This window comes from Dendropsophus ebraccatus, chromosome 9 (genome assembly GCF_027789765.1).
Source record: "Dendropsophus ebraccatus isolate aDenEbr1 chromosome 9, aDenEbr1.pat, whole genome shotgun sequence".
Lineage (NCBI taxonomy): Eukaryota > Metazoa > Chordata > Amphibia > Anura > Hylidae > Dendropsophus > Dendropsophus ebraccatus.
The window spans coordinates 92133157-92148683 of NC_091462.1; the positions used below are offsets into that span (position 1 = coordinate 92133157).

Here is a 15527-nt window from a genome sequence, read left to right on the forward strand (position 1 = left end):
CTGCTGTACTCACAACACTGTTTTCCCCCCTCCCCTATCACTTCTTATCTGTTGCAGAGAGGCAAAGTGAAGATGGGTTTTCTGTGTCTAATATAATCTCTGTAGAGGAAGGGGGGGGGGGGGGGGGTTCAGGGGGGTCAGTGAGCAGGGAGAGCAGAGAACCAGCCCTGCAGTCTGCAGTATTGAAGCCAGCACAGCACAACATCCTGCAGTCTTACCTCACCAAGTTCCCAGACCAGCACAGACCAGTCTGAACTGTAAATCTAGGGTTTTATGTGCCCAGATAGTCTGCAAACTGCACAAGCTAGCTCTGTCCTCTTTCTGCCCATTCACCCCCCCCCCCCCCCCCCCCCCCCAAATAGGTTCTAATGTACACAGAAAACCCATCTTCACTTTGCTTCTCTGTCCGGGCAGCCCATAGAAGATATCGACGGTCTGCTGATGCTCGCTCCGAGTGATGGCAGCAGATCGTTGTTAATCGGATCGCTGGTCTTTTAGTATGTTGAAAGATATTAAAATACAACAATCCTGCCTTTTATTACACAAAGTGATAATCAGTCGTAGTGGCCGATAATCGGCCAGATACGGCCCATAATGGCTTTGTGTAATAGGGCCTTTATAAAACCTGTTACAGAGTTTCTTAAAATCGCTTGTACTATTGATTTCTGCTAAATTGTTTGAAATATAACTAAGTATAACATGAAATGGTGCAACTGCATTGACAACCAAGAACATTGTTGAGCTCAGTGTCACTGCACTGATCCATCCACACAGGAGGTTAATATGGACTATGTCAATGCTAGATTCCCTTTTATATTTAGTGCAGAGGACAGGATATTATCCCATCATGTGACATGGTAGCAAGCTTTGAGGAAGGCATTAATACATTGCCCCTGCACTGGGCTGTAATATTGTGTAACTAACCCCATGCCCTTTCCTTACAGGTATACACCCGGTCTGGTTTGTGCTCCCATGTTGTACGTTCATTGCCATCGCTGTTGGTTTCATCTTCTATACTCTATTCAGAGCCGGCAGTCACAGCCCTCATCAGAAGTCATTGGTGGAGGTATGCTATGTTAGTTGCCATATGGTATTCTGTATAGGGAAATTTGGTTCTTTTTTGTATCTTAGCTTTCACATAATGGAACACACAAAATGGATTGTTAAAGCACCTGTGCAATGTTCAGACAGGAGAAAATGTTCCAGTGGCATTCCTCATGATGTACAGTAGATTTACAGTATGAAGCACCCGAGCCGCCACAGAATTGTGCATTGGCCACTAGTGCTGAGCGGACTTGAGAAAACTGTGTTGGTTCAGCAACTTCTCCAAAACCGAACTTTTGGCTTGTGACTCCCGGTGTCTGCAGAAGTTGGATGCCGCCCTAGGGAGTTATTCTATGGCTGTATCCATGTTTTTCTGGCAACCGTAGGGTGGCATCCAACTTCTCCAGACTCCAGGAGTCAAATGCCGAGTGTAAGGTTCGGAAAAAGTATCTCTATTTTTAATAGAATAGTCTAGAAATTTAAAGTGACTCTGTACCCACAATCTGACCCCTCCAAACCGCTTGTACCTTTGGATAGCTGCTTTTAATCCAAGATCTGTCCTGGGGTCCGTTCGGCAAAAAAACAACTTTTAAACAGGCAGCCCCGTGCCCAACGGCCGGAGCTTAGAATGTGTATGCATTAGGCTGGCACACCCCCTCTGTCCCTCCTCCCCGCCCTCCTCATCATTAGAATGCTCCAGGCAGATTGTCTTCTATTCATCAGCTGTGTGAATATTGAACATGGGCTGGATCGTTAAGGCACCTGTGCAATGTTCAGACAGGAGAAAATGTTCTAAAGGCATTCCTAATGATGAAGAGGGTGGGGAGGAAGGACGGAGGGGTGGGGCAAAGTTAGGGCACAGATACTCTAAGCCCCGGCCTTTGGGCATGGGGCTGCAAGTTTAAAAGTTGTTTTTTTAGGACAATAACTGCATCACCTGCTGAACGGACCCCAGGACAGATCTTGGATTAAAAGCAGCTATCCAAAGGTACAAGCGGTTTGGGGGGGGGGCAGATTGTGGGTACAGAGTCACTTTAATAGACTTCTTCCCTATGGATCTTTAGTGCGGCCCTAAACCTTCTGATATGTCATAGTGGCTTGTGACCTATGAAAGGACTGGGGAATTTGTTCTCTAGACTGTGAGCAACCTATTATACACTGTGATACCAGGGGACCACTGTAAACCAGGTTGACCGCTGTAATGTGAGACATGCTTCTGATAATTGGAGAATTCATTCACCGCATATTAATCTCGATAACCCTTAACCTCGAATAACATTGACGTTTATTCTTTACTGACATTTTTTTTTTACTTTCTGTTGTTCTTCTAGGGAAGAACAAACACATTATTATTATTAGTATTATTATTAGTATTAGTATTATTAGTATTATTATTAGTAGTATTATTAGTATTTTCAGTATTATTAGTATTATTAGTATTATTCCCTTTTCTTCCAGAGTGCTATACAAGTGATAGGGGGTGACTAACAGAACATTACAAAATCAAAACATGTTACATGTTAGTAAGGGGGGCAGCCATTCTAAGTGTGGAGCTTATTGTAGGCTGTAGCCTAGTTTAAAGAGATGTATTGTCAGGTTACTTTTGAAGGTCTTGATGGTGGATGAGTCAGATGTGTCAGGGTAGTGAGTTCCATAGTATCTGTCACGGCCGCGGTGGCGTCCCGCGTTCTGGGCCGCCGCCGCGACCGCCTCCTGCCCCATGCAGCAGCCGTTGTCCATAGTCAGGGACCCGGCGCTGTTGTTACTTTGGCCAGGGGGGGCGCCTCACCTCTCCACGTTCCTGTATGTCGCTGTGCCGGCCGGCGCGCGCGTCCCCGCCTCCTAGGGCGCGCGCGCGCCGGCTGTCTCAGATTTAAAGGGGCAGTGCGTCCCTAATTGGTAGTTGCACCCAATCACTCCCTATAAATCCCAGCATGCCCTGTCCCTTGTGTTGGAGCCTCTACATGCTTCCCATAGCGTTTGGCCCAGCTCCCTGTTGTTCCTGACCTTAGTCCTTGTCCCTGGTTCCTGTCCTTAGTCCTTGTCCCAATCCTTGCCCGCTGCCTTCCCACTGTTCCTGAGTCCTGTCCGCCACCTACGAGCACGCCTTCTGTCCTCTGCCTGCGCGATCTCCTGCCTACTGCTCCTGCCACGCCTCGCCTGCTGTCACCAGCAACCAAGCCAGGGGTAGCGACCTGGGGGTCGCCTGCCGCAGCAAGTCCATCCCGCCTTGCGGCGGGCTCTGGTGAAGACCAGCGGCCCCTTAGACTCCGCTCCCTGGTGAGGTTAGTGCCATCGCTGGTGACGGTCCAGTGGATCCACTACTCCAGGCGTTACAGTAGGCTCCAACCATGGAACCCGGCGAGGTGCCTGATCTCCGTGACGTCGCCAGAGTGGTCGCTCAACAGGCGCAACAAATCCAGAAACAGTCGCAGCAGATCCAGCAACTCACTGCCGCCTTACAGCGCACACCACCTCCTGACGCTGTTTCTACACTCCGACTTGCTCTCCCAAGCAAATACTCTGGTGACTCCAAGTTGTGCAGAGGATTCCTGACTCAGTGCACCATGCATATTGAACTTTTAAGTAGTCAGTTTTCCACCGAGCGCTCTAAAGTGGCTTTCATCATCAGCCTATTGGAGGGTAGAGCCCTGGCCTGGGCCACGCCACTGTGGGACCGTGATGATCCTGTTGCTGCCAATCTCCGGGCCTTCCTATTCGAGTTTCGCTCCGTCTTTGAGGAACCTGCCCGTGCTTCTTCAGCCGAGACTGCTCTCCTCAACCTCTCTCAAGGGAGCTCCTCTGTTGGCGATTACGCCATCCAGTTCCGTACCCTGGCGGCTGAATTGGACTGGAATGAAGCCGCTCTAATAGCCACCTTCAAGAAGGGCCTATCCAGTCAAGTGAAAGACGTGCTTTCCGCCCGAGACCTACCTACCTCCCTCCCTGAACGAACTCATCCTACTGGCCGCCAGAGTTGATACTCGTTTTTCGGAGAGGGAGGAGGAGGTTCGGCATGAACATCTACTAAGCCGTTCCCGTCGCCATCCCCAGCTGGCGCCGGTTTTCCAAAATCCTGACTTTCCGATGTCCCAGCCCTCTCCTGAGATTCCCATGCAGGTGGAACGGGCTCACCTGACGCCTGATGAAAGAATCCGTCGTCTGGAGTTGAATCTCTGTCTCTATTGCGGTGGTTCAGATCACTTTCGGCTGAGATGTCCCCTACGTCCTCAAACGTCCGGAAAATGCTCGCACCTAGGTCCGGTGGGACAGGTGTCCCTAGGTGTGAATGCCACCCTTCCAAGTCTGTCTTTGCCAGTTTCCATCCGGACTCCCTCAGGACAAAATCACCAGACTACTGCCTTTCTCGATTCTGGGTCAGCAGGCAGTTTCATTGCGGCAACATTGGTCCAAAGATGGCAGCTACCCGTGACCCGACTAGCCAGGCCCCTGACTATCTCCTCGGTCATGGGCAAAATTCTTACCGACCGTGTGTACTACCAGACCGCACCTTTAGTCCTCCAGGTGGGTCCTTTACATCAGGAAAAGATATCCTTCTACGTCCTGCCCCATTCTTCCCCCGCCGTCCTCCTGGGACTCCCTTGGCTGCAATTACATGCCCCTAAGCTGGACTGGAGAACCGGGGAGATTCTCAGTTGGGGTCAGGACTGTTCCAGCCAGTGTCTCAAGTCACCTCAGACCAAGTACTCTATGGCGTCATCCGACCCCGCCAAGCCTCTATCCGGCCTACTGGCTGAAGACCAAGACTTGGCGGAAGCCTTCTCTGCCGAGGTGTACCCTCTCTCCGTAACCGAGACTGAGGTCATGTCCTCTTACCACCGGGAGAACTTACAGAAGGATCTCATCCACAATCCCACATCCCCTTGCCACGTTATACCTCCGGATCGCCTAGTACCAATCGTCACTTCTACTCTTCGGAAAGTACCCCCCGGAAAGACCCATGTTCACCCTGCGCTTCGAAGAGGTATTTTGAAGTGGGGACATTCCTCATTGGAGGCCGGGCACTCTGGAGTCCGTAAGACCGGCCAACGGATCTCCCGTCACTACTGGTGGTCCAGTCTGTTCCAAGATGTCAAAGACTTTGTGGCTTCCTGTGCCATCTGCAGGCAAGAAAGAGGGGGAGGCCAAAGGGGGGGGGGGGTTTCTGTCACGGCCGCGGCGGCGTCTCGCGTTCCGGGCCGCCGCCGCGACCGCCTCCTGCCCCATGCAGCAGCCGGTGTCCATAGTCAGGGACCCGGCGCTGCTGTTACTTCGGCCCCGGGGGGCGCCTCACCTCTCCACGTTCCTGTCTGTCGCTGTGCCGGCCGGCGCGCGCGTCCCCGCCTCCTAGGGCGCGCGCGCGCGCCGGCTGTCTCAGATTTAAAGGGGCAGTGCGTCCCTAATTGGTAGTTGCACCCAATCACTCCCTATAAATCCCAGCATGCCCTGTCCCTCGTGTTGGAGCCTCTACATGCTTCCCATAGCGTTTGGCCCAGCTCCCTGTTGTTCCTGACCTTAGTCCTTGTCCCTGGTTCCTGTCCTTAGTCCTTGTCCCTATCCTTGCCCGCTGCCTTCCCACTGTTCCTGAGTCCTGTCCGCCACCTGCGAGCACGCCTTCTGTCCTCTGCCTGCGCGATCTCCTGCCTACTGCTCCTGCCACGCCTCGCCTGCCGTCACCAGCAACCAAGCCAGGGGTAGCGACCTGGGGGTCGCCTGCCGCAGCAAGTCCATCCCGCCTTGCGGCGGGCTCTGGTGAAAACCAGCGGCCCCTTAGACTCCGCTCCCTGGTGAGGTTAGTGCCATCGCTGGTGACGGTCCAGTGGATCCACTACTCCAGGCGTTACAGTATCGGGGTGGTTGTGTGAGGTACAAACAAGGGGGGAGCACAGAAGGAGGTCATTGGAGGATCGGAGGTTGCGTGAGGGACGGTAGCGGGATATCAGGTCAGAAATGTACGGAGGGGACAGGTTGTGGGACAGGACGGCCTTGTATGTCATGGTCATCTATTTAAAATGAATTTGTTGGGCAATAGGATCCAGTGAAGGGATTGGCAGAGGGGAGAGGCAGAGATTGAATGAGGGAAGAGGTGTATTAGCTGGACAGAAGAGTTACAGATAGACTGAAGGGGAGCAAGGGTGTTAGATAGAAGGCCAGAGTGGAGGATCTTACTGTAGTCCATCCAGGAGATAATGGGGGCATGTACCAGCAGTTTTGTTTAGTCAGGTTTGGAAAAAGATCAGAGTCTGGAAATGTTTTTGAGGTAAAGGCGGTAGGAGGTGGTCAGGTCTGCAGCCATTCACTGTGATTGAGAGATTAGATGGAGGGGTGGAGCGAGATGGGGAAAGATGAGAAGTTCTGCTTTGACCATGTTGAGTTTTAGGAAGTGGGAGGAGAAGAAGGAAGATATGGCCTATAGACACTCTGGCAAAGGGAAATATTATTGATCTCAGTCTATATATACTATATAGATATAGATTCCCAGCAATGGCTTCATGTCACAGTTTGCATGTATGGGTGCTCCGTATTCTCACTTAGGTCATAGACTATAAAAGGGAAAACAATGGAGACCTGAGAAAGAAAATCAAGATTCAGCATTGCACCTGCGACGTCATGTAGGATGGAGATGTCTTTGCACTTACTGCATATGTGACTCAGTAAATTGTGAATGGCCTCCGGTTACCGAAACCGCAAGACGTCATTCATTGTTTATTTCCTGTATATTAATTTCATGAATGAAAACATCTCATTATTTACAACCAACACAACTCAATAGCACATTGAATAGCACAGAAGCCATTGATGGCCTCCCGGTACACAGGGATGACTCACTATTACCTGTAAATCCTCTTTGCTTTGTTGCTCTGTATGTCAGCCCCTTCAACAAACAGAACGACCATTAAGTACAGGAAATAACATAAAATGATGTACCGTCCTCACATCCTACAGATAAATCCAGGAGAATTACTGGGGTGGGATACAATCTGATTGTTAGATATTTGTCCCTGTCCTTTGTTGCGCCCCCCAGAGGTGGCTCGGTGGGGTTCAGGATATGTTGTGTTGTATGAGACACGGTAATAGCAGCCGATGTTTCATGAAACACAATCCTGATGTTGCTGGCTGCAGATGAAGGCAGGTACAATCCCCGGCATGAGAAGGATATTTCACAGCACCAGAAGCTAATTTACACTCCTAGTGTGATCTACAGAGACGACGGGGTCTGCGAAAGATGGACTCTTCTATGGACGTATAGAAAGCAGCGGGTAGGAGAATAAACTGGGATGACGCAAGTCTCCTCTGGGTCACAAAGCTTCAAAGAAAACAAAAGAAGATGAAATGTGTATGTAGAAAATCAAAGCCATGTAATGATATTGCTGGCAGCGTGGAGGTGGAGGCATTGCTGCGGGAGGCATGTTATAGAAGCCGACAGGAGACTACGGGGGGAGGGGGGGTTCTATAGGATTACAATGAATGTGTATTGGTTATAGGTGATATGATGCTGTGTATCCATGTACTGTATGTATAAAGCCAAGCTTCAAAGTAACCACTAAATTCTGCCAGGAACACGTCAAACAGGCACTTGGGGGGCAAGTTTGTCAAACAGACCGAGCCACTTATGCTTATTTGGACTTTATGGGGGGATTTATGAAGACCGGTCTTATGTTAGGCCCTGCCCCCTTATCCCCAGCAGGATTTACTAAGAGGTGCCCGAACCTGCGTCCGGCGTACTAAATCTACACCTGCTACCAGCAGGCGTAAATCATGATAAATGAGGCGCGGGAGGAGGCCACGCCTCCTCCCCGCCTTGTCACACCTCCCCAAGCTCTCCCAGCCCGCCCATTGGGCGAGCGGGGCATGCGGCAGACGTACTCCAGGGAGAAGGGGCCAATCTGTACCTTCTCCCTGGTGTACGCCTCGGGTGGATGTTTTATAAATGTCCCCCTATTTTTAAAAGGCATATTCCTATCTCAACTAATAAGTTAGCTGTCAAGTTAAATATTTTTGCAAACAGATTAACCAAACTTGTCTCCTTCTCCTGATATGCTGCTCTTTCCCTGCCATTGTTGACAGCTAGTTGTCCAGGTTACTGACAACCACTCTGCTCTAAAACCAGAAAAGCCGTGGTCTGGCTGGATACATATTTAAGGCCTTATTACACTAAGTGATTATGGGCTGATATGGGCCGTTACGGCTCGTTTCGTGTAATAGAAGACAACGATCAGCCGACATGCACAATGTCGGCTGATCTTTGTCTTTCAACAGGCTGAAATGGCAACGATTATTCTGGCAACGACCTGCTGCCATCGCTCCGTGCAGCAGACCGCCGCTGTCTTCTATGGGCTTCCCGAACAATCTGACGATAACCCGGACAGCCCCCCAGCTGTTCCTAGCGCCCCCTCCCCCCACTCTTCCTCATGTGTGATAGCGCCGGCTAGTGAACGAGGCGCAAGCTCTTGCTCTCCACATCGCCCTGTGTAATAGGGGCTATATACTTATATATATAATGACGATCTTAGAGATAAAGGGGGAGATTTATCAAAGGGTATAAAATATAGACGGGTGTAAACTGCCCCCAGCAACCAATCACAGCTCAGCTTTCATGCTGCCGGAGCGGAAAGCTGAGCTGTGATTGGTTGCTGTGAGCAGTTTACACCAGTCTATATTTTACACCCTTTGATAAATTTCCCCCATAGAGTTTATATACTGTATATACTACAGCTATATATACACCAGCCAGACCACTGCTTTTAGAGCAGAGTGGTGGTCTGTAACCTGGACAAAGAGCTGTTAAGAATGAGAAGGAAAAAATGAAAAAAATGATGAAGGAAAAGGCAGCATATCAGGAGAAGGAGACACGTTTGCTTAATGAATGTATTTGTAAAAATATCTAACTTGACTGATCCTACAAGTATAACTATATTTTTGAGATGGGAATGGGAAAAGGAGGTTGTTTTTCCAACTTTTAAAGTTGTCTCCTATCCTCAGATTAGTGGATAACTATCTGATTGCAGGAGATGTCCGAAAGCTGTGATCAGATAGCTATCCCCTATACTTTGTGAGTTGTGACAACCAGGGGATTTCCAGGCAAGATTTATTGATGACCTATCCTCAACATAGTTTATCAATATCAGATGGGTGGTGTGCCAAAACCTGGATCCCCTGCAACTATCTGTATGTCAAAGCTGCGACCTAGGTATACACAGTAAAGAACAGAAGGAAGCAGACAGCTCTGTACACTGTGTAGTGGCCAAACTAGGTTACTGCATCACAGCTACCATTGAAGTGAATGAGGGCTGAGCTGTAGTAACCCAGCTTGGCCACTACAAGCTGCTGCCCTAGGCACCGAACCACGGGTGCCTAGTGGTAAATATGGCCCTGCATATAGTGTTATATAGAATACTGTATGATTATATAGAGTGGAATCACCTCTCAGCATTGTAGCTGACCTCAAGAAGATGTTGGAAACAGTCATCAAAGATCACATCCAGAGGAGGCTGAGGAAGATTACCCGAGATCTGTACCCACAAGCTGTGACTGTGATGTCTGTGAGGAGCAGTTTATTCCTAAATCCCAGACATCATTTCCTGTTATGTTCTCAGGCTATTCAGGTAAAGCCACTTTATCCACCCCTGCACCGTATAACCTGCAGACTTCTGGGACACAACAGATACGGGGATCTATCTAAAGTAACATGACGAGTAGGGCGCCTGTTCCATTCCTTAGTTATTTAGTGACACCAATGCCAAAACTTTTCAATGGTGCTGTTCCTCTTATTCATCCTCGAAATGCATAAAATATAATATTCCCCTTGTTACATTGTTATTACTGTTTTGGACATGGTTAGAGTCTGTAGAGACACAAGGACTGAGTCCCTTATCATCTATGGCACCACACTGTATATCTCAATGGTACGTATGGTCTTGTATGGCCTTAAAGGGAATGTGCCATCAGAATATGGACCTGTTGTTTAAAGTTTTTATGGTAAGAACATTTTTAAAGAATTTTCTGGTGATTTTTATCTAATGTTATCTAGTGCTCATGGTGGTAAAAACACAGACCCCAACTAATCAAAACTTCTCCCCGTTCCCTGTCTATGGGATTGAGATCATCCAATAGACTTGCATTATGAGACCTACCCAGTCACATGGGGTCCTAGTGGTTGGAGTTAGTGGGGTCCTAGTTGTTGGCCCCCAGCAATCACTTATCCACTGTCTTGGATAGATAATAACGGTTTTATGTGAGACAACTCTGTTTACCGTTTATTTAAAACTTAGGGTCCTATTACACGAAGAATATTTTCAACGAATAACGATAAACGATCTCAAATGACCGCTATTGCGAATGACCTGAAATTGTTCACCCAACTACACGGAACGATGATTGTTACTTATGATCGTTCTTGCTGTCGTCCTGTGGTCGCTATTGCGTTTGTCGCTACTGCAAACGACTGAATGACGTCTTATTCCATGCGAACGATTAACGTTAAAAATAGGTCCAAATTCTATCAAACTACTAACGATTTCTCATTGGTCGTTTAATCGTTGTCTGCTATTACACTAATCGATTATTGTTCAAATCTGAACGATGTAACGATTTTCCGAATGATAATCGTTCCGTGTAATAAGGCCCTTACTGTAGTTATATCTGGAGTTTTTAGGTTATGTTCACACAATGTTGTTTTGCAGCTGTGTGTTTTTAGATGGTTGTCATTTTCACACTAAAAGACGGCCACTAATAATCATGAGCAGTATTTGTGGCCGTAATAACATTGTGTTAATATAGCCTTAAGCCTTAGGACCCTATTCCATGGGACGATTATCATTCAGATTATCGTTAAATCGTTCGAATCTAAACGATAATCGTTCGGTTGAATAGCAGTTAACGACTAACGATCGAACGAGAAATCGTTAATCGCTTAATAAGACCTGGACCTATTTTTCTCGTTGCTCGTTCGCAAATCGCTCGCATTGAATAAGAAGTCGTTCGGTCGTTTGCTGTACTGACGAAAGCAATAGCGACGACAGGACAACCGCAAGAACGATCATAAGTAACGATTATCGTTCCATGTAAATGGGTGAACGATTTCAGGTCTTTCGCAATACCGGTCGTTTGAGATCGTTTATCGTTAACGATTATGCGGACGATAATCGTCCTGTGGAATAGGGCCCTTAGGGTCCTATTACACGGAGCGATTTTTAACAATTAACGACTAACGATAAACGATCGCAAATGAGATTGTTCACCATATTACACAGAACGATGGTGGTTAGTTACGATCGTTACTATGAACGCGTTCTCCACAATGAACAATGTGCAATAACACTGAACGATTAGTGAAAAAAACTTGAGCGAACGAATGCGGAATTACAGCGAGCGATTAGCGAACGATTAACAATAACTTTAGGTTCAGATCTAAATCAACGATCAACGACACATGAACGATTTTTCGATCGTTGCCTGCAATTACACAGAATGATTATTGTTTAAATTTGAACAATATAACGATTTTTTGCACGATAATCGGGCCCTTAGCCTTACAAGTACTAGGACCCCCTATCCCTCCCAAGTGCCGCCCTGATCACTACTGGTGTAAATGAAAAGTTCAACAATGTCCACTATTTGGAGGATTTTCCCTCTATAGGTCTTGCAATTTTTTATTGTCACACAAGCAACACAACACAAGCCTAGCCCCGAGCTGAAGCTCTGCTATACCGATAAGGGAGCTGCTTACAGCGCAGCCTTCCCCCGGCTCTGCACAGTCTTTTCATACTGCATGTTACTGTAAGGGCTCGTTCCCACTGAGCAAAAGCAGCTGAATTTCTGCGCTGAATCAGCGCTGAAATTTCAGCCGTTAAAATAGGTGCAGAGCTAATTTCCATTGTGTTGAATGGAAATTCTGCTCTGCAGTTCACACAGTGGAATTTCCGCACTGAACTAATCCGCTTTCCGCCAGAAGAATGAACATGTTCATTCTTCCGCTAGCGGAAGCCTATACAAATCAATGGGGCTCTGATTTTCTGTTTCAGCGCGGATTCAGCGCGGATTCAGCGCGGAATACAGGCGTAATACAAGCGGAAATTACTCGCTGAATCAGCGCGGAAATGGGGAAAAGGGGGGGGGAGGAGGATTCTAGTATATGTTCTGGTATAGTCTAGTTTACTCACCAAATACTCGCTGAATTTCAGCGCTGAATGCATGCGGATTCAGCGCGGATTCCTCGAGTATTCCGCGCTGAATTTGTCAAGAGCTGATTACGAGCTGAACACTTTCCTAGCAGAATACGCAGGGATTCTGCTTGCATTCTGCTTATATTCTGCTCGGAATTCAGCGTCAGTTGATTTCAGGCGGAAATATTTCCTTGCGTAATCCGCTCCTTTTGCTCTGTGTGAACGTAGCCTAAGTCTGCTGGCAGTACGGAGAGGGATTGTTAGTATCTGTGAAGGCGTGGAATGGAGAAGCAATATGTCAGATTTTGCTAAAATAACAAAACTCCCAGCTGCCGGCTTGGACCTCTTGTTGTATAATGAGCACAGGCAGTTCCATACTTCAGCCCTGCACAGTGATGGAAGTTTGGGGGAGGTGTTTGTTTATTCTCCCCATTTTGTCCTGGATCTGTTGGAGGTGACAATTCACGTGGGTGGTAATAAAGATGGCATTTTATAGAAAGTGGCGCCATTTGCTCCTTTCTTGCTTTCCTTCCAGTAGGCCAGAAATAAAGCTTTGCTGTAAAATGGTGCAATGTCTTCCTGGAAGCAAAACTATAAAACATAACATGTAAAAAAAACATATAAATATAATAAAACTCTCTATGGTATTATAAGTTTGATTCTGGTACACAGCGGATCACTATGTAGGGCTTTAAATGTCTTGCGATTTGGGCCTTAAAGGGGTTGGTCACCAAAAATATTATTCTTTCAAATCAACTGGTGCCAGAAAGTGCCAAAGATTTTGTAAATTACTTTTATCTTATTTTTTTATATCTAGAGTTTTCCAGTACTTATCAGCTGCTATATGTCCTACAGGTAGTGGTGTATTCTTTCTAGTCTGACACGGTGCTCTCTGCTGCCACCTCTGTCCGTGTCAGGAACTGCCAAGAGCAGTAGCAAATCCCCATAGAAAATCTCTCCTGCTCTCCAGACTGGAAAGAATACTGCTTCCTGTAGAACATACAGCAGCTGATAAGTACTGGAAGACTTGAGATTTTTTAATTGAAGTAATTTACAAATCTTTGGCACTTTCTGGCACCAGTTAATTAAAAAAATAAAAAATAAAAGGTTAACAACCCCTTTAAATCTTGGTACACATTGGGGCGATAATTTTGATTTCATAAACTGATTGATTGTTTGGAGTCACAAATGATTTATTTTTTTCTTCTAGGTGGCAGATTTTGATTTCTCTCCAGTGAATGAGAAGTATGAAGCCCTTCCGGAGTACAAGGAAAACCCCTCAGGACACCTATGCTGCTCTTACTGCACAGCTGACAGTTCTTCCGAGGAAGGAGAGCAGCGCGGAGAAACTCAGCCCCTCCTACATTCATCGGCCACGCCCCTGAGGAGCTACTCTCTGTGACCTGGGTTTAATATTGCGCTGCCTATAGTGTTGCCTTAAGAAGCTTGGTGCTTGCTGTACAGCTCAGTATTGTACCCATGGTACCGTATGTTTTGAATGCATTAAATAGGACATTTAACAAAACTATTGCAAAGGAAAATGATGCAATTGGTTGCAATGGACAACTGCTCTATATTCCCTATGCACCTACTTTGATGAATCTCACCCTAATGAGAGCAATGCATTAACCGCATTGACCATGTATGACTGCAACTTAATGTTTACAGAGAAGTCAACCATTACATGCCATACCTAGATAGTCAAGGGAGAATTTAGGAAAAGGCTGACATGGCCAACATATCAGGATTGCTATGTAGTGAGTTTACACCACTATGGCAGCAGTATGGGGAGAGTCTATTAAAACTGACTGCTGCTTTAGTTTACACACATTATTACTGAAGAATCCCACCTGACAAGCTTTTCCTGGATTCCACATTCACACTTGCTTCACACATTGACATCAGTCATGCAGTTTAAATATTGTAACTAAGTAAGACATTCCTTTTGTTCTGTACATAGCCTGCATAAACCGTCTCTGCCGAGTACAACCGGCAGAGAAAACAGGGAATGCAAGAATTATTTATAAAGCAACAACATATTCCATAGCCCTGTACAGAGTCGGCCATTACTCCCAATGGGTGCTCCAACGGCAGGTAAAGAAATACTGCAGAAGCATATAGGATTCTTTACCTGTCTGCCCTGTTCTAAAATGACCAAAAATCTATTTATTTATGGGTACCATGTCCTCTCAATATTTCCTGGCGGAGTAATTGTTCATTTCTACAATTCCCAGATTGCATTGCTTTCCCTCAACTCAACTCCCCATCCAAAGCACTTCCACCAGGTCCCCAATCCAAAGCTTCTGCAGAACATTTCAGGACATAGCAGTCTATTTGCTCTGGAGTTAGTAGATCTGCAGCACCTGCTGCATTCATTGCCCATGTGCTCCTCTGCCTGTGGCAAGGAAACAGTACAACCCTGCTGATTTGGCATCCTATAAAAGTAGTCCCATGTAGTATTATCAGGAATGTACCTGGTAATCCATCTGGCTTCTGATTGTTGGGGGAGGGGGCAAACAAGGATGAATGTATTTAAATAATATGGAAGATTTATCAGTTGTTTCTAAGGATACATTAACCATTAAATGGGGACAGATTACATCAAGTGCCTCAAAGTGGTGCATATGGCATATGAACTTTTCTGGGCATATTAATGGATTCTTTTTATATGGGATATCTATGGGATGATACCACCTCTAGGACCCCCCACTAATCTTGAGAACAAGGACTTTATGGCCCAGTATGGCCTTCCTGTGATTGCCGGAATCGGTCAGACTTTATAGGGAGTTGTGTAAATAGCATAGCCAACACTCCATGTCCAGAAACCACATAAAGAATAGATCGCCCCCCCACGGATCAGCTGTCTTGGGGATGTTAGGATAACCCCTTATAGGGTTAGGGTAAAGAGAACCTAACATGTACTTGCTGCTAACAAGGGAATCCAAGCTGGTCCGACCGTACAGTTCTCACCTTTCACAATACATTTCTACATCTATACAAACACCTGTTTATAATGTGAATCTTTATTATGTATTTCTCATGTCGTGGACGCTGTGTATGGAATATACAGCCTGATGCTGTAATTATGTTTTATTTGTATCAAAAAATGCCATAAACAAATAAAATAACGAACTTCTGCAAGAAGAAATTCCTTACGTTTCCTTTTTCCTTTTGACTAATACAGTCTCACCCGGAGCAAATCATTCAGCATAGTCACTAATGCAGTGTGTGAATGGAAATTCATATATTCAAGCTAGTGTGCACTACCCCTACCCACCAGCAGATGTCTCTCTGAGCACTGGTAAATGGGAGCCTTGA

General features: G+C 46.6%; 1 protein-coding gene across 1 annotated transcript in view; it reads left to right on the top strand.

The window, feature by feature from the left end:
- The window catches only part of TMEM130 (transmembrane protein 130), a 34953-nt gene extending 19639 nt beyond the window's left edge, over window positions 1–15314 (top strand). Inside the window, exons 7-8 of the mRNA XM_069982013.1 lie at window positions 945–1066; window positions 13420–15314. Coding sequence (XP_069838114.1) covers window positions 945–1066; window positions 13420–13611 — 314 coding nt within the window. The 3' untranslated portion in view covers window positions 13612–15314. The remainder of the gene's footprint in view (window positions 1–944; window positions 1067–13419) is intronic.
- The last annotated feature ends 213 nt before the right edge of the window (window positions 15315–15527 follow it).